The sequence below is a fragment of the Gavia stellata genome, chromosome 7 (assembly GCF_030936135.1).
Source record: "Gavia stellata isolate bGavSte3 chromosome 7, bGavSte3.hap2, whole genome shotgun sequence".
Taxonomy (NCBI): domain Eukaryota; kingdom Metazoa; phylum Chordata; class Aves; order Gaviiformes; family Gaviidae; genus Gavia; species Gavia stellata.
Genome location: NC_082600.1, coordinates 42,199,151 through 42,217,512, shown reverse-complemented (window position 1 = coordinate 42,217,512; position 18,362 = coordinate 42,199,151). Strand labels below are relative to the sequence as shown.

General features: G+C 42.6%; 1 protein-coding gene across 1 annotated transcript in view; it reads right to left on the bottom strand.

Annotated features, from left to right (window-relative positions):
- Window positions 1-1,876: 1,876 nt before the first annotated feature.
- Window positions 1,877-18,362, bottom strand: part of LOC104253439 (cytosolic phospholipase A2 epsilon-like) — a 35,564-nt gene continuing 19,078 nt past the window's right edge. The window contains exons 9-21 of the mRNA XM_059819919.1: window positions 17,752-17,918; window positions 17,548-17,634; window positions 16,383-16,420; window positions 14,308-14,455; window positions 12,711-12,847; window positions 11,526-11,748; window positions 9,861-9,975; window positions 8,605-8,742; window positions 7,065-7,172; window positions 5,707-5,898; window positions 4,750-4,916; window positions 3,250-3,436; window positions 1,877-2,085 (exon numbers count right to left, since the gene is read on the bottom strand). Coding sequence (XP_059675902.1) covers window positions 1,877-2,085; window positions 3,250-3,436; window positions 4,750-4,916; window positions 5,707-5,898; window positions 7,065-7,172; window positions 8,605-8,742; window positions 9,861-9,975; window positions 11,526-11,748; window positions 12,711-12,847; window positions 14,308-14,455; window positions 16,383-16,420; window positions 17,548-17,634; window positions 17,752-17,918 — 1,916 coding nt within the window. The remainder of the gene's footprint in view (window positions 2,086-3,249; window positions 3,437-4,749; window positions 4,917-5,706; window positions 5,899-7,064; window positions 7,173-8,604; window positions 8,743-9,860; window positions 9,976-11,525; window positions 11,749-12,710; window positions 12,848-14,307; window positions 14,456-16,382; window positions 16,421-17,547; window positions 17,635-17,751; window positions 17,919-18,362) is intronic.

The window sequence follows — 18,362 nt, the reverse complement described above, 5'->3', positions numbered from 1 at the left end:
TCAAATGGAGGCAATTCCCAGGGTTATATGCAGAGCACATAGCACCATATTTCTGATTGTGACTAGTGAAACTACCATAGAACAAAAAAACCCAGCAGAAGTGCATATTCGTTCAAAACCTAAAGAGTTTCAAATGTTAATATTTATGCTCTGATCTTTAGGCTTGCAACATTAGGCTGCAGTTGCACAAAAAAGTAAGGTTTGGTTTGACATCATAAATGACAAAAGTGTTGGCAAAAGTCATTGTGAACCAATTTGTAAAGATAATTTGTCATTGTTCCTTGCCAAAATGAAAATCCTCAGAGTGTCATTTTGCACCAAGCCAAACATGTTATTTGACTGTAAATGAAACCTGTTATATTCAGGTTGGGCTCCCTGGGCTGACGAGGTAGGCGGTCTATTAAAAAGAAGCTATGTTTCAAAACAAAGACGTTTTGTAAAATATTAACATGAAATGTTTCAACTTACCCAAGCATTTTCCCTGGTTTATTTTAGCCCCAGATTATGACATCTCGTTGTTAGATTTTTTTCACTTAATAGACTCTTTGTTCAATTTTTTCCCAGTTGTCATTAGGACACAAAACTTATTAATAAAAAAGTGTATTTTCAGCTTGACTTGTTCCTGGAATGCAAAGGTTCTTATGGATTTAGAATTTTTACAGCTCAACGCTCAGCACTTTCAACAGTTCAGAAAAGACACTTTCCATAACAGGAAAAATGAAGAAAGTTTAAAAATGCAAACCCACAACAAATGTTATTGCTGATTTTGTGCTAGATCCCATGAAGGGTCTGTTCAGACTGTTTTAAGATGGTCTTAGTTGTTGCAGACTACTAACTCACTCTTGCTTATCTGTGCAGTTTGAACAGGCAGAACCAAACAAACAAGCATTTTTGTTGATGAGCGTGTGTCCTGAACTGGTTAAACAAATTGCATTGAGTAAAACAACAAAGTTTTCCATGTCTAGTGGAAGTAAAATATTTTCATTTCAAGCACTTTTTCTTTTTAATTTAAGAAAGGAATTTTAATATGGGAAGTAACTCAACTGGGAAAAAAATTCTAGGGTGTTTTGTTTTGAAAGCTTCAAAACAAAATGTTGACTTTTTTTATATACTATCTATCTCAACACAAAACAATCAAAACTGACATAAATTCACAGGAAATTTTGATGTGCCCAAATTCCAGCTTTCGCTTTAAAAAAAATTTTACGTGAAAAATCTTACGCCACTTCCTCCTAAGTTGCTCCTTCCCATCTATGCATGATTCATTCACAGCCCAACAGAGCCCGGGAGGGGGACACAATTCATGGGGCTGGCTGTGTGCACACACTTGTCCCTCTTACAGTTCCAACCTCTGCAGCTGCTCTTCAGGACACTGGCAAAACAGCTGACCCAGGGATCCAATGCCAGCTTCCAGTCATGTTTCAGGTTTGCTTCATTATCCAGGGTTGGATGCACCTTGTGTTCCACAAAGAAGAAGTGTGGGGAGCAGGAGTTTATACCCCCTTCTTATGGCCTGTAGGTGTGTTGGCTGGGTTGTATTACTGTAGCACTGTGGCGGTAAAAAATTATTTTCCTATATGTCGTACATTATAATAAGTTAGGCTTAAAATAACACTATTTTTAAAATCTAACGAGGATTTTAGGTAAAGAGTGTTCTACAGACAACCTTAATTTAGGGAACAAAGCATATGTAGAAATTTCCCAGGCAATGTCTTTGCCTATAGAGGCCACTTCTTGGGAATGGAAAAAAACTCAACAAACCACTGAGCCACCTGGGGTAGTTTCTTTCTGTAGTGCAGAACGGCCAGCTATGTCCCTTCCGTGTCCTAGAGCATGAAAAACTCCTCTGAGAAGATAGGGGCAGTTGGACGGGTGATTAGCACATGTTTTGCCTTCTCCTTTGCATCGCTATCTGCAAGGCCTGCATAATCATCTGTGAGTTGTTGAGGACGTTGTATTCGCTGAGGTTCAGCAGCCGGCGGTAATTCTCGTCGGTATACCTGACCGAGAACATGCAGTAGGGGGAAAAGCGACTGGTCAAATCAAGTTGTCCTCCCTCCATCTCAGAGCAACAGCGCTTGACACCTGGAGAGAAAGAGAAGTTGCTGCTGTGACATGTTGTTTATCTCAGTCAGTGACAAGCAGTCCAGAGCACACCAAAGCGGGGGACTTTTCTCTGGAAGAAAGTTCATAGGGTTTAAATGCACAAATAATGCAGGTCCTGTAACCCCACCCCTAGTGAAGAGAACATCGTGTGCCTGAAGTGATGAGGGCAGAAGGGAGAAGTGAGGGATGGCATTGTAGTGGTCATCTACAGCTTACTCATAAACATCTGTCTCATTAAAGCCGTGGATCAGTCGGGGATATCAGCCTGGAAGGGCACTCCAAGAGCCATTGCCGGTGAGCTGCGGGTCTTATCCTGAGCAGCTGGGACCTCTACGAACCCCGGCCAAGGGAGGAGACTTGCTAGTAACAGAATAGAATTTAAGTGAAAAAGGAGTAATAGAAACATATGGAAACTGAAAGTTCCTGCAACCCCGAATGCAGTCTCAGGGGGCCTGCCACCAGGATCCATCTCCGCCTTTCCATTTCTTGTGTCTCCCAAATTCCACAAAAGCAGACTTTCAGACTTCACCTCCCTGCTACCACGGAGCAAAGGAAATGCACCCTAGTAATGGGCAGTAAAGGAGAGGAATACAAAGCATGTGGCCTGGCAGAAAAAGAATGGTGGGCCCCGGGCACAGCACAGTGAGCAAAATGGCCCCTGGGCTGATGCCGTAACCAAAAGGAGACACGCTGATCTTGACATTGCAGGAGTTCAGCCTGAAAGCCAGGTTCTTGCTCCCCCCACCATTCCTGCATGACACTATGCCTCCTCAAGTGTCGAATGAAATCCCTGGACAACAGACAATATACGCAGGGGAAAATAAGCTGAGCGAGCTATACTTTTCCCAGGAAAAACCTTTCACAATTAGCTAGCAACACTTCATGTTACAAATGGGAGAGAGATGAAGGTAAACACCATCCATAAGACAAGGGCTGTGTCTGTCCTCTTAGGGCCACATGGATGACATGAATGAACATAGTAGCTTCGGCAGGGACAGGGAAAGCAAGTTTAATTAGCTAAAGTGCTCCCCCATGAACCCAACCAGCAAAGATAGCCAGCAGCAGAGAAAAAGGCTCTGTCTGAATCAGGGAATCAGGTAGTCACATCTTTTGTTTAATGCTTTGCCACTACTTGTCACTTACCAGGTGCTTTGTACTCTCGGAAGGTATCATTCACGAGGGGAAGAAAAATCACGATCGGACATCCTGGCAAATCTGAATCTTGGAAGATGTAGCACTCCTTCAGATTTTTCTTATCTTCATCAGTCAAAGAAATTTTGGGGAATGGGATTTTCTGCTCTGAGTAGTATTTGCATGCCTTATCTAGAGACTGGAGTATCACAGAAATGGTCAGCATCGGAATTCAACTTGTTTGTCTTAAAGCCCCAAAATTGTTATCTAGTATTAAGGTTTAGTGACTCAGATCCACAGGGTGAGTTTCGTCTTATCAAAGGTTACCCTACACATGATTACCACACATAGTAACCAGAATGCTAATCACAAGCTGTAAACACAATTTCAGAGTTAGAGAATTCATCCAGGACACTCCTTTTTAAAACATTGAAGCCATTTGCAGAAGTTTAGGGTAGAGATTGTAGTTTTAGTAAACGAAAGAGCCTGTGTTTAATATATCATATAGAATTAATTAGAAAAGAAAACCACAGCAAGAAAATGTTCAAGGTATCTTATTATGTGCTTGGAAGCCAGGAGCTAAGAAGGTTTAAGTTTGAATGTGCAATTATGTCTCTGTCTGTGCAGGCATCATGGCACAGTATTAATTGAGATTGATATTTTGCTGAGAAAGTGAAGTACTAGGCTATACTGTACTTTTTCCCAGAAATGTTTAATACAATATCATGTCCTACTATGTACTGTGTTATTTACTCTGCACCATCTAATAGTGGACACTATCAAATAGGAAACAGTTTCTACTAAAGTGCTTAAAATTGCAGCAGCCTTTCTTCATAAAATTAATCTAGACAATGTGTGAGGCTGAAATGAAACTTCATTACATGTATGTCTCATGCATCATATGGCTTATTAACAGTAGCACAGCTGTTCTCATTCACAAAAGCGGGCCAAGATGCTTAATAGTGAGTTTCTAACTAACCTCAGTTTCTGAGCTATAAAGACCCAAACTTCTTTTCTGCAACGCCTTATAGACAGCTAATTAACTTTATCTCCATGAAACTGGAGTTTCTGCAGGAAGATGCTTGTCATTGAATTTTCCTAGTAGCATCTTATTTGTCAGCCCAGAAATTATCTGCCTCTGACTATCCACTTAACCCCTTTTATATTCTAACTGAAGTCAGGAGAAATCGCTTCCTCATCTTTATGCATATTCCTGTGAAGGGTCTGGAAACCTGCTTGATTCAGCATAAAGCAGAAGAGGCTCTTCCCATCATTCTGGAAGAGACCATGCTCATGTCCTCTTGAATATTTCAACACGTTCATAAACCAGCAAGAGAGATTCCAGGAGTGGCAGGAAGAAATAGGAACAATATCAATCACTACAGTGAAAAACAGAGGGGAATGCAGTAGTTAAAAACTGAACAGCTGAAATAACTAGCAGTTCTAGGTGCCACAGGCTAGACATTTACAAGCAAAAGGAGAGACAACACATGGTAACAAGATCCTCCTCACCGACGTATGTGATCCAGTAGTATAACTTAAATATATGATGACATCCACTTCCCTCTGTGGCCTTAAAAGTGGTGCACTGCTGGTATTGATGAAAAATCCAGCGTCTATCATGCCCAGGTGATTGGGATTTTGCATCAGCTGGTTGGGACGCGAGTCTAACACAGTGTCTAAAAGGAAAATATTTCTTGCAATAAGAAGGGATCTGTAGGTATTTTGACTGGAAAAAGAAATGCAAGGTAGAACTGACCGTCCCAGAGGCCTGGTTTAATTTAATTGCCACACTACTGAATTATCAAATAGGCATGGGAGAGACTGTAAAACGTCACCTAAGTTCCTGTTCTGAAAAATCTTCTACGTTGAGATTCCAGGCAATATATCCCAGTAACTTGTCATACTCATTAGTGCCAGTAAGCTGCTTCTAATACTTAACCTAAATCTGCCTTGCTTCATTTCAATCATTGTTTCATCATTTATCCATCACTGATTTGGAGAACAAAATATTCCCACCCCTTTTTACATTTGGATTTATGCCTTCCCCTCAGTCCTCTCTTCTTCAGAGTATATAATCCCATTCCTTTCCAGATTTCTCTCGTAGGTCATATTTTCTGGGGTATTCCAGTTGCATCTGAAGTTAGAGGCACAGTCTTGCCAAATTAAGCTTTCTCACATGTTCGCTTTGCTCCTTGCTACTTTAAATTCTGTTCTGTCGGCTGCAAGCCTACTCTCTGAGTCTGGGCCACAGAGATCACAGCTAAAGCACATAAACACGTGCTTATATTTAAAAACAGTCTTAAATACCTGGCAACACTGAAGTCTTAGTCTCTTCTCTCCGTTCAGAAAAGAAATGTTCTTTCTGGAGATTTTTTTTCCCCTGCCAAGCCTGACAGGGTTATTTCCTAAATTCCCTACCACAAAACCACCTGAAAATGATGCCTGTTAAATATTTGTCCCCATTACCTTTCCACTGACAGAAGTGCTTGTTCTCCAGGTAGTTGTTATGCAGCTGGTAGCCCTTCAGGAAATTGTGGTGCTGGGCCACAGAGAAGCGGTCAGTCAAGGCTCCCCGAAGGGCACTGGAGAGGGGACCAGGAGGAGTGTACATGCGAGTCCTCAGCTCGTGGGGTCTTGTAGGCAACACCGGGTCTTCATCTAGAGGAGGGGAGAAAAACTGGTGAACTGTTTGTTAATTGATGTTCATTTCTGGTTGTCCTGGTACGTAGCAGATCTCAGGGGTTGTTCTGGGATGATGCACTAAACACACAAAAACTATTCTGAAGGAGAGGAGTGGCTGCTGGACAAAGCTCTGCTGATGGTCTTAAGCTTTGGCCTAAAGAAGCAGTCTTTAATCCTGGAAAAGGGACACCATCAGGGAACTAAGCAATTCAGGGAACGTCCTGTCAGAAAGAAAGTTACGTATCCTCACAGGAAGATATCATGAAACAGAGGCAAGCACAGAGAAAATGGGGCTGAAGCATATGCTCCCACTCAGTCAGATGGGCACCACGGGGTCTATTGCAACAGTGACATCTTCTACCTGATAATCACCCACGGCTACGTAGCATATGCTTGATCAGTAGAATGAGAGCATCCCAGGAAAACCTGGGGCACACATTCATATTTAGAAACCCAGGTGGATTTCAGGGTGACTACGTGGCGGCATATGTGGGTGAAAAGTAGAAATGGCACAAGGTGTGGTTTCTTGAAATCACAACCTGCTTTGCCGGACCAAGTGGCTGACAGTGCAGCAGAAGAGACTTGGTGGTTTCCGTGATTGCACAGATGTATTTCTTTATTTTCGGGATGTCTGTAATTATAGTTACTATCATATTCAATGATTTAGCAATAAACCATGGTTCCTGTATTGCTTCAGAAAATACCCTCTGGGCCTCGTTTATCTTTGTGCCAGGATGAATCCAATACAGTAATTACTGTACTGAGTAATAAAATAAAAACCCAGGAAATATTGATTAACCAGTTTTTTTCTCTGCACAGGCAATAAAAATAACTTTATTCTCTGCCACTAGTTCTTGGTTCTGTATGGCTGAGTGAGAACGGGCAATGCCAAAACACTTCCTGAGAAACGTGTGACCCCTCTTAAGGACAGAGCCTTTTAATCAGTAGGGTTTTAGTAAGTCTAGTAATTACAGCAGCATTTCCCTGATTACCCTCTTTCTCTTAGTCTTTATGGTGGGAGGGGAAGTCACTATCTCTTAGGAGGATCCTATGATGCTGGCTTCAACATGGTTGATAGGATGATGCCAAAAGGCATGCAGAAGGCTAAGGGACCATAAATGAAAGGCTTAATAATTTCTCACCAACTTCTTCTATTCTGTCTTGTGTCCATCTCTTCCAGAAGTCCTCTGAACTGTGGGACAGTCCCCATATTTGTAACAGGTTCACAGAAAATATACTGCTCCACATACCTGTAAAAAGAATTAGTGAACACAAGGACACATTCTAACAAGAAACTGCCGTTTGCCTTCTATTTTGACCTCCTGGATTACTTTTTGAATGGGCTTAATTCAAATATTTCTAAACTTCTGAGCTGTTAAATTCCTCTTAGCTTTCTATGGCATTGGTTCAGGTCATGCTGCAGTTAGTTCTGCGCCTAACCTACTGCATGGCTCTGCCGCATGGTAAAGAGAGAAAAGAATGGGAGAGAAGTAAAGGAGAGAAAAGCAGTCGCTCAAGAAGCAAAAGAAGAGCTCAGATAACAGAGATACCACAAAAGCACCCTTTCCATCCCTGTCTTCCTGACTCCAGCTTCTCTTTTCCGCACACGCTCTGGTCAGCTTTCAGGCTCCCTGAATTGTTTCACAGTGGGATGAACTGGCTCTTCAGCCAGTTGGTTTGTAGGAGAAGAGCTCACACTGCAGCACGTAAAAGCTCACAGACGCAGTGGGCTCCTGCTCCACTGTGCACTCTTTTCTCCATCCAGGATTGCCCCTCTCTGCCTCCCCACAGGGGCACTGGTGGCTTTGTTGACAAAACACAATGCCGCCATTTCATCTGCTATTGTAAATTTAGGTATGTGTTCTAATTAGTGTACCACAGTTGGACTTCTTAATTTTCAGTGGGGCACAGAAACCAGTACAGCATACACAGTATGTAGAAAATTAATTTCCCAGCAGTGGACCAGGTAAAAAGGGTCAGCCCAAGTGGCAGTATTATAAAGATGCTCCTTGGGATTACGGACTATTTTGTATCACAACATGTTTACTGAGACCAAGGAGCTTCTAAACAGCATGAGTGTGAGAAGAGATGACTGAAACTGAACTTGCACTGCTCTGTGTTCACCTGCCAGTGATTCTGACTCCTTAGTAGAGGAGTATTATTACTTTTATCACAACCCATCAGGACAAGTCAGGGACTGACCAGAGAGAGAGATTCAGAGACCCTTCACTTCTAGTCTCATTTTTCGTCTTGGGCAGCCTGCATCTTTAGTAGGTGGGAGTGTCTACATGGAGTTGAAGTTAAACCTCGCAGTGGAAGCACAGCTGCAGGTTTCCTCCTGTCTCAAAATTTTCATAAGCTGGAGTGCATTCAGAGAGGAATCAGAAGAATAACCACAGAAGTGGGAACTATTCCTTACAATGAAAGATTTAAGGAGCTTTATCTATTCCATCTATTAGACACAATGTTGAAAAGTTTGTGCCTACCAAGACATGACAAGAAAGTGAGAAAAGATGTGGGAATTTTACTGTATTTTTTTGGACAAACTACCACACCCCCCCATTTCCCGGCAGGCGATATCATAGCAGCATTCAGTATGTTAAACCAGAAATATCCACCCTCTGGTTAACAGCGTTGCACCTCTCCAAAGCACCTCTGAGCCAGAACAATGCAATACATCACCTTGAAGGTAGCAGATCCGGGATTCGGGGAGTTTTTTTAACAAGCGCCCCATGAAGAACTCGCTTCCAAAATGCTCTGTGCGAACGAACGCGCCGTACTTCAGAAGTCCCACCTCGTAGGGGGTGAACTCCACCCACTCTGCAATACAGCCACAATGGGACACTTAGAGGGCTCTCAGCCGGGTGTGGGGAGAGCGGCAGCTAGGGCATATGTTGGTCTGACTTCTGTTCGCTACGCTGCCTTTGCAAAGCCTTGCTTATAAATGACCACCTGCAGGGTCAGGCGGCTGAGCTCAGGCAGTGAGGATGGGGACGCCGGAGCAGTTACGCTGCTCGCGGTGGTGCTGCCGGTGGCACAAGGCACATGCCGGCAGCACGGCAAGACTCCAGCTCTTACACACCCCATGGGCATGTACCGGTCCAGGGTTCTCCGGCGTGCACGAGGTTTCGCTCTGCCCTTGCAATACGCCACTGCTAGGTGAAAGCACTTCCACTGTTATCAATACAGGTAATTTAACTTCCCTTTAATAATTTGGTTATGGACAAAGACAGGTACTCAGCTCTTCAGAAATGAGGTTTTCGTAAGAGGCCAATTACACTTTTTATGTGTGGTACTAAGGCAGACAGAACTAGCCCTTGACTTTCTTGAATATCCTCTCCAAGTGAAGTGCAGTTGTCTGATATAACTGCAGTATGAGCAAAGTCTGGGACAGAAAGGTCATGGACTATAATTTCCTTTTCATTCGGAAGTGGTTCATTTTTTCACCTCAACCATAAAAAATTTGATCTGAATTTCTTCACCGCCTCTTCTCCTCCTCCAGCTGCTTCTCCTCATAGAAAAAAATAACCAAAACAAGGAGCAAAGCAAAAGATTCAGTTGGGAGTAGGTTGGATGCTTTCCGAAACTTTGTCATAACTATGTGGTCTTTCTTCATATTGAAACTATAACTGGGCATTGACAAAAAGCAGTATTTAATTCTCAGACAATTCCAACAATTCTTATTCTAGGTGGATCAGATAATATTTCAAAAATGGCCTTTCTGGCAGGATTTCAACTGTGTGTGTCTAGACAGTGAAATGCTGATCTCAGAAAGCTCTTGTATTAAAATTATAAGGCATGGAGGTGATGGTTATTTCTCCAAAAAGCAACTAACACACCAGGACTGTTTTCTCCAAGTGCTACCAAGCAGAGAATAGCGAATCACAGGAATTCAGTTGCCAGTTTTAGTCCCACGGGATCTGAAACATCATCCTTACCTTTGAAATCATTGGTGCTGTAGTTGTCCCGGACACTGACGGACACATAGATGGGCAGTGGGTTCTGGCCGTCACACAGTGCTTCTTGCTGCTCCGAAAGTTTGTGGGGGTCTTTCTGGTTTTGAAGAGAAACCGTTACGTGAGAAGAGATGGAAACGATGCAGGGTGAATATGATGACCCCAGCGCTGGAGGAGCCGGGTGGCTCTGCCCCCAGCACGCAGGAGGTGCCGTGGCAGCCCCATGGCACACAGCACTGCAGGCACCCCCCCGCCCGTGACAGACCAGTCTCCCAGGGTCCGGCCTGACTTTGTGCACGGGTTCACAAAAAGACGAAAAGAGGCAAAACTACTTCTGCATACATGTCTGCACGTACTAGAAAGTACTGCCCTGACAAGTGGGAGAAGGGACAAGCTGCCCGTTAGGATGAGGAGCATAGTCAGCAGTCCTTGCTCTCCTGGGGCTGAAGGAAGCCCTTGAGCATGTCGGCATTGAATTTCCTTTCATAGTACACAACAGCTATCACAGAATCACACAGAATCACAGAATCACTAAGGTTGGAAAAGACCTGTAAGATCATCAAGTCCAACCATCAACTAGCCTTGCAAGGGGACTGGAATTTGGCAAATTATTTGCATCCCTCCCAGCTTCTTTTCTGGAAAAGCATATTCTCATTGAAGAGGTTTGTAAAAAGCATAAAATCTCATGAACTGCTGACAAATTTAAGAGCAGCTAGTTCTGGCAGATTAGAGAGAGGTTAATGGTTACATAGCAATAGTCAGCACTGCTCAAAGGGAAAGATGCTTGGCTAGATTCTGAGGGGGACCTCATCTAGCTGAGATTAAAAGAGAGGCAGCTGTTCAGCTTATACCTTTGTTTAATATATAGTATTCCTCTGTATGTATTTATTTTCTGTTTACATATATATAGTACTCTATATATACTTACAGAAAAATAAATAAATAAAACCAAATGAATGGCTGAATGACTGCAGCATTTCTGCCCCCACTGGAGGACACTTCTGTTCAATCCTCAACCACTCATCCCTTCCCACTTCCCAAGTGCCAAAGGACACATCCTTGAACTGTGGTTCAGCTGAAGAGAAAAGGGAGTGGACTGCTGTACTGTAGGGGTAGAAACCCACTTCAAATAATAGAAAAGAAAATTTGTTACTGCTTGTAAAAATTACTATCACTTAAACCAGCTGCTCTCTGAGCAGTCCTTCTCAGCAAAAGTAAAATATGCACTTGCCTCCAGGCTACCTGCAGATCAAGTTACCCGCCAGTGGATGCAAATCACCAAGCATTCTAGCTGTTTCATGCTTACTTCAGGTAGTTTTCACACTGTTGAGATTACTCTGTGTTGCATCTTGAACTCTTTTTGCACGCGTAATCTGCATCTTAAGCAGACTGCCTGAGATTGCCTCTACTTCCATTTAAATGCCAGCCAGAGTTCAAATGGCTGCATTCACAACCTAATTCATTAACATACAGGATGCATTTCTCCCTAGGCAGTCTATTAAAGGAAATAATAAAATCTGAGAGTTTGTTGACATGGCAAACCCCACTCTGTTTTGAGGTACGTTCCCTGAAATTATGGGCTAGTTTCCTCTCCATTCACTAAGAGAAAAATATATGGTTCTCTAAGAAATGGAATATACGTCATACCCCATCATTCAGTAAGTACTCAATCATGAGCCCCCAAAGATCTATAAACGATGTCCTGTATCCCTCTTCTTTCCGCTGACAAAGCTGCTTGTTGTAGTACTTCATGCGATCCATAGAGAAACAGCCCATCTTGCATTTGGTTGCTTGTTTCTGGGCTTCACCAATATGTGAGTCTAGGTCCTTCTGCGACCAGTAGGCATCTCTGTATAAATTGGCCATGGTCCTGGAGAAAGATCATACAGACAGCCAAAGTCAAAAGGAGCAAAAAAAGACTTGAAATTTTGTGCCTTTGGGGAGAGAGGTTATATTTAGGGATTCACTTCTGCTCATACATACTCTGGCTTTGCTGTTCCATCCAGCAGAACGAACACTCCAGAGTTTCTATGACTGTTTTAAAGATGGCCCTGAAGGATAAGGTATTTTTTTTATGTTCTTGACTTTTTTTTTTTAAACAGAACTGGCAGCAGCTTAAGGGATAAAATTGACATGTATGAACATAGGTAGATTTCTGAAGCACAAATTAGGCAGAAAATTGTAATACATTTTCTTTTCTTGTTTTCTAGAGCCATAAATCAGTTGACACCAGCTGCTGTCTCTTGGCTTTGTATCACTTAGCATTAATCTTATGGTATCACTGTGCTTTATCTTAATGCCATTGACTATTTTCCCTATGTGTGATCATCAGATGTTGGGCAGTTGTAGGTCCTGTGAGCAGGGAATAATGCTGCCCAGGGGAACTTAGTCCTTTCCTAAACTGACAAGTTGCAGGGGTGAGTGTGCACTGTTCTGCAGTTTTTCTTTGCGTGACCAGTTAGAAAGCAGAGCCAGTCTCAGAAGTTACTGGGAACAACAACTGGGACGTCAGTGGAGAAAGGAAGAGGCATGATGCTATGGGCATCCACAGTTGCATCCACAGTAACTACTTAGAAACCATTCTGACAAGTGTAATTGTCATATACATATTTAACTGTTGCAAACGTGCAGTTGAAAAGCACAGTAAAGAACTGCTGATAAAACATCAGTGCATCAGATCAAGCTAATATTTAATGACCTGCTACTGAGAAACAACTTGTTTCTACGATGTTTGAAGAAAATCTCCTGATCTTTTCTGCTTTCAGAAGCTCCTCTCTGCAGCAGTGTCACCCTCAAAAGGCCTGGTCAAGCCTCCTGCACAAGCTGGCTTACCACGTGGTGCCGGACAGCCCGCTGATGTATGTTACACAGTCCAGGAGATTTAATTTCTTGAGTCCCATGAGGCTGCCGTATAGTCCTGTCATTGACTTCAGTCCTCCACCTGTCGTGATGATAGCCACAACGGGGACCTGTTGGGCAGAGGCGGATGGGACATTCACACTGACAGCGTTCAACATGGCATCCCAGACTGCAACGCAGTCTGGCCACCACACCCAACCAGGTCATGATCTCAGAGCCCGGGTCCCTTTTCAGAAGGAAAGGCTCCAAAACCAAGCAATGGCTGCTACTGCTGCTTCCCTTTGGATAAACATGGGTTCAGAGATTAACCCAAACCTGGGTTCTTGCCCATCTCTAGGGCAAATAGGGGCACAGATGAACAAGAAGAAACCCTTGTGTGGAGGCAACAATGTATTTTCTCTACATTTCCCACTTTTTTCTTATTTCACACATCTACTACTACTGTATGAAAATCCACATGCTAGCCCCATGAAGAAATACACCTGATTCACAGCCAGTGTTGTTAAGCTATTCTCATCAATGCTGTTATTCTTCAGTATCATGAAGTTACTTTAAAATAAATTATATTTATTTTAAGGAATTTCAAAACTGCAAGAAAGGGAAGATATAAGAAGCGCTCAGAGATGTTTAGCCTAAACTCTCACAAAATGATGATGTTTGAACAAGGGAAGAAATCTTTGCTATGTAACATATTTGATATGCACACAGTATTTCTGAACCAAACCAGTTACAGCATAACATGGCAGGGATGAACACACCTCAAATCTGACAAATTCCAAATTGACAGTCATGAAGGATGCAATTACTGCAACTAGTGTTTCGTGCAATAACAAACCTTGGCAGCAGAATCACAGAATCACTAAGGTTGGAAAGGACCTGTAAGATCATCAAGTCAAACCATCAACCCAACACCACCATCCCCACTAAACCATGTCCCGCAATGCCACGTCCACACATTCCTTGAACACCTCCAGTGATGGTGACTGCACCCCTCCCTGGGCAGCCTGGTCCAATGCTTCACCACTCTCTCTGTAAAGAAATTTTTCCTAATATCCAGCCTAAACCTCCCCTGGTGCAACTTCAGGCCATTTCCTCTTGTCCTGTCGCTTCTCACTTGGGAGAAGAGACCAACACCCACCTCTCTGCAACCCCCCTTCAGGTAGTTGTAGAGAGCGATGAGGTCTCCCCTCAGCCTCCTCTTCTCCAGACTGAACAACCCCAGCTCCCTCAGCTGCTCCTCATAGGACTTGTGCTCCAGACCCCTCACCAGCTTCGTCGCCCTTCTCTGGACATGCTCCAGCACCTCAATGTCTTTCTTGTAGTGAGGGGCCCAAAACTGAACACAGTATTCGAGGTGCGGCCTCACCAGCACCGAGTACAGGGGCACGATCACCTCCCTACTCCTGCTGGCCACAGTATTCCTGATACAGAAGGAAATGTACTTAAGACACATGGACAAGCTTGTACCCGCACAACAGATACGTGTGGCCCATTTTGCTGACCACTCATCCAGGAGAGTACATGAAGGCACTAGAAAATCATGATCTACACCCCCCCAACACACACGTACTTCATAATCCTGCAGATCCTGTTGTAGGTGAAAAACACTTTTCAGGGCACTTGCTACATATCTCTTCCTTTTCCCCAGGAAAGCCATCTCCTCTGAACATAAGTCAAACCCAAAGCGCATGTCCAGGTCTTGGTGGCACGAACACTTACTAAGATAAAAACAGGCACATATTTTACATATTAACACACCCATATCAATCTTAGGACTTCAGTCAAAGATAATCTACAGCACCCTTCCTGTCAAACAGGGTGATGCAATGTGACAGGAGCAAGAGAGAGTATTCTAATTATTTTTAAAAGTAAGAAAACTTATTTCGGTTAGTAAGCTTAACCAGTGGCATTATATCCCGTTATTACTAATTGATGAAGAAACAATGTACAGTATTTACAAATGAAACAAAATATTTAAATGAATATTCTAAAACTAAAAGAGTTACAAGTTCAGAAAATTTGTGCAAATGGTCAAAGGTGTGCGTATTGATTGCCATTTCACGGGATATTTTCTCATTCTAAATCTAAAATAAAACCCAATTTTCAAACGTTGGCATTTCCAACGTGAAGGAAAAGTCTCGTTTTGAGCAACTCGAGTGGGAATACATCCCCCTCTGGCGGTGAGCATCGCTGGGGGGGAACCCACCCACCCGCCTGCCAGCCGCCGGTGGCCCCGTAACCCTGCTCGCTGAGAGATGACCTCGATGACATCCAGCCCCTGGATAGATGGAGACGGGTCACTGAGTTTAGTGGGGCAGGATTTCACCCCTGCTGCTCTGGTCTGTCTGCACTTGCACGAGCTGTCTCAGGGGTCAACGCTGGCCGTTGTTGTTCACGTCAACCTTGACTCAAAATTTGTAAAGCATAATATTCCTCAGAGGAAGATTTCATTTGCATCAATTTTGAAATTTAGTAAGTCATTCCTTAAAAATCCACTGGTGTGGCTTATTTCCCTGGGCATTTGTGCTCTTCTGCTCACTAACCTCCCTCCTGTCTCCTCCTGCCCTGCGCCTGCAAGGCATCAATGGGCAAGAGATCTGGCATGGTGTCTTCAGGCCAGAGCTGCCTGTGGACTCCCTGGCTAGCCAGCTAGCCCTGGCCAGGCATTGTAAAATGGCAGGGTTTTGCTTGTTCTTTCAGTGACAGAAACTCTCACTTCTACTGAGTCCATAATTTCAATGAAAGTAGTAGTGAAACATATTTATGAGATTTCTCTACCATCAGATTTTGATAAAATCAGCCATATTATTACAACTGTATTTGTAAATGAAGACACACAAAGGGAATTAACTTAGATGGAGCTGCAAAAGCCAGTTTCTATTGTAAATCAAGATGCAAACAAACTGCTTTTAAAGTTCTCTGAAAGTAAAATAAATAAGCAGGAAGCATTTTTCCTGTCCTGGAATAATGCTGGTTTCCCTGTTGTCACTGATCACTTGCCTTTCTGAAATGAATGACAGAAAACTCTGCCTGAATTCAAAATTAAGTTATTTTTCCTGTTTATTTCCTAGTCAGACACACACAAAAAAAGATCAGTTTGCCCAGTTCTGTGTGTTACGTATAACTATGGATAACATGAATCATGTTTACTGACGAGTATTAATGAACAAGTCTACGGATGTCAAATCACTAGCCACATTGTCTACCTTAGTTTCTACTCAATATACATTATAACTGGTCTTAACAGAATCCAAGGTTTATTGCTACTGAATATTGACAGTTAAGAAAAAAAAATGTTCATAATTTCTGATCAAGTTTGATGTTGACTCCTGTCTATTCTGGGTTTTTTAGTCAGCTTTGTTCTTTTTGTGAATTTCAGAGAATGACATTGATCAAAAATAGTATTCTGTGGTCAGAAGGGAAGGGATAATGCTAAAATAAATAAATGTTTATCAACATTTATTGATTAAAGCCAAACCTTCCTAAGGCTAATTATGTATAATAAACTGTGCATGTATTTTATGTTTTAATAAAAGGACGTTCTAGTTTTTAGACTGAGAATGCCTGCTTGTGTCATTTCCATGTGGCTAAAACAATATCAAAATCAATAACCCAAGTCTTTAGGAATAGAAGAAGATCTCTTACCAGCTTTGTGCTCTCACATTCAAGTCAAATCTTTTCTCCTGGAAAACAAGAATGTGTACTGTAATTTTTTTATTTTTTCCCTTTCTGTCTTGGGTCAGAGCTTGATTTAAACCCCAGCAAGGTCTGGCAATCACAAAGTTAAATGTCTGAGATTTCGGCATATATTTCCAAAAGCATTCACTTATTCTTAGTGGAACATCCCTACCCACAGATCCCAAATGCTTCCAGGCTGCAGAAACCATTAATGATCTTGGTATAGGAGGTTCATGAGACTCATGCAGTAGGTCCCATTTCCCATGTTATTCACAAGCTTTCTGCAGCATCCTGAAATACCGTTTTTTGTATGTTTCCCATTATATATGCTCTAATACACTGCAGATCTTTGACATCCTGGCCACAGTCTCGTAGTGAAAAAACTGCAAGTCTGCATTTGCTTCTGCCAAGACTTCATCCTGTCTTAAAATCATTATTGCAACCTTCATAATAACTGACAAAAAGTGCTCTGTTCTCAGAGGATGTTTTAATGGCCCTGAAATCTGATGTTCTCCTACTTCTTCACAACATAACAACTAATATTTGGGCAAGAGCTTCCCTAATATTCTGGACATCTGTAGATGTTTCTTAGCAGAAACACTTTTTTTTTATAGTAAGGACCATTTTTTCTATTAATTTCATTCAAAATTATAGAGTACATACATCTATTTCAAGCAATATTCTCATTACATTCTTTAAAATCCATACATTATGTCTAATATTTTCAATATATTTTAATATATCGTCCTTTGAAGCACATGGTTTACTAAGCGCAAGTTTATTGACTTTTTCCTAGCTTGTGTCCAAGGAGCAACTTTCAGTTTGGACCCTAAGCAAAGGAGGGGTCAGGGAGTCTTTGGGTAAACAGGGAGAGATGTACTGAAAGAATCATCGTATTTTCTGACATTCTTGTTGGTCTCTGTATCCACTGTTGGCTCATAATGGAGACTAATGGAGGGACAACCTGCTTCTGGGGAGAAAACAGCTGGAGAAACAAAGCTCCTGTTTATTCAAGGTCTGAGAAAAAATCAGAACATTTCTGACCCTCTTAGCAGCCATCTGGGACAATACTATGGGGGATGGTTTCTACTTGAGTGACCTTTTATTACTAACAGCTGGAAGTGATGCTCACCTCTGCAATGGTTGTTTTCCTTCCCATGGGCAGAGAATTCAGCATCACGACTGGGGAGCCCGTCTCTGTAGTGTACTTACAGGTCCACTGGGAAAACAACATGCTTTAGGACAAAAACAGTAATGGGTTTACCCTCTCCCCCTCCTCCCACTTTCTAGAGAGGCACTCATGGCCAGTCCATCATTAAGGCCACTTCCAACATACAGGGTGGTAGCGCCTCTTCTTTGGCAACATGACATCCAGCGTTGGCTCCGCGTACTTGATGTAGTGGAACTTGGTGGGACCTGATGGGCTGGCCACTCCGTCGGGGCCCAGCGTGATATCCTGAGTCCCCTCAAAGGAGCCCTTCACAGTGAGGGAAAGCTCTTTCTCTAAAAAAACAAAACAAAGGTCGTGAGAAATGTCACTATGATCTAGCTGGAGAATTGTGCTGGCTTGATTGAAAGTGGGGTGCAGGTAGCAGAGCTCTAGAGCTTGGACCACAGCTTTGTCTAGTGGAAAGCGCTCCGAAGGGAGTGCTGGCAGCTAAGGGAAAGGAGAAAAGCAGATGCTATTTTCATAGGAAGGGGACTCTGGATGTTCTCGCTGTTATATAGAACTGGGATTTCAACTTTACTGCAGGTCTAATAGACCTTATTTACATATACCTAAGGGAGTAGGAGATGCAGTCATTGAAGTCTATAACAACCTAATGTGTTTACCTGGTGTTAGCTGCACTGAATTCTGTAAATACTATTTATTCCACTAATACACTATATGAAAGGGGCATCCTCTCCTCAGTAATCAAGCAATTATTGGTAAACAGATAACAAAGT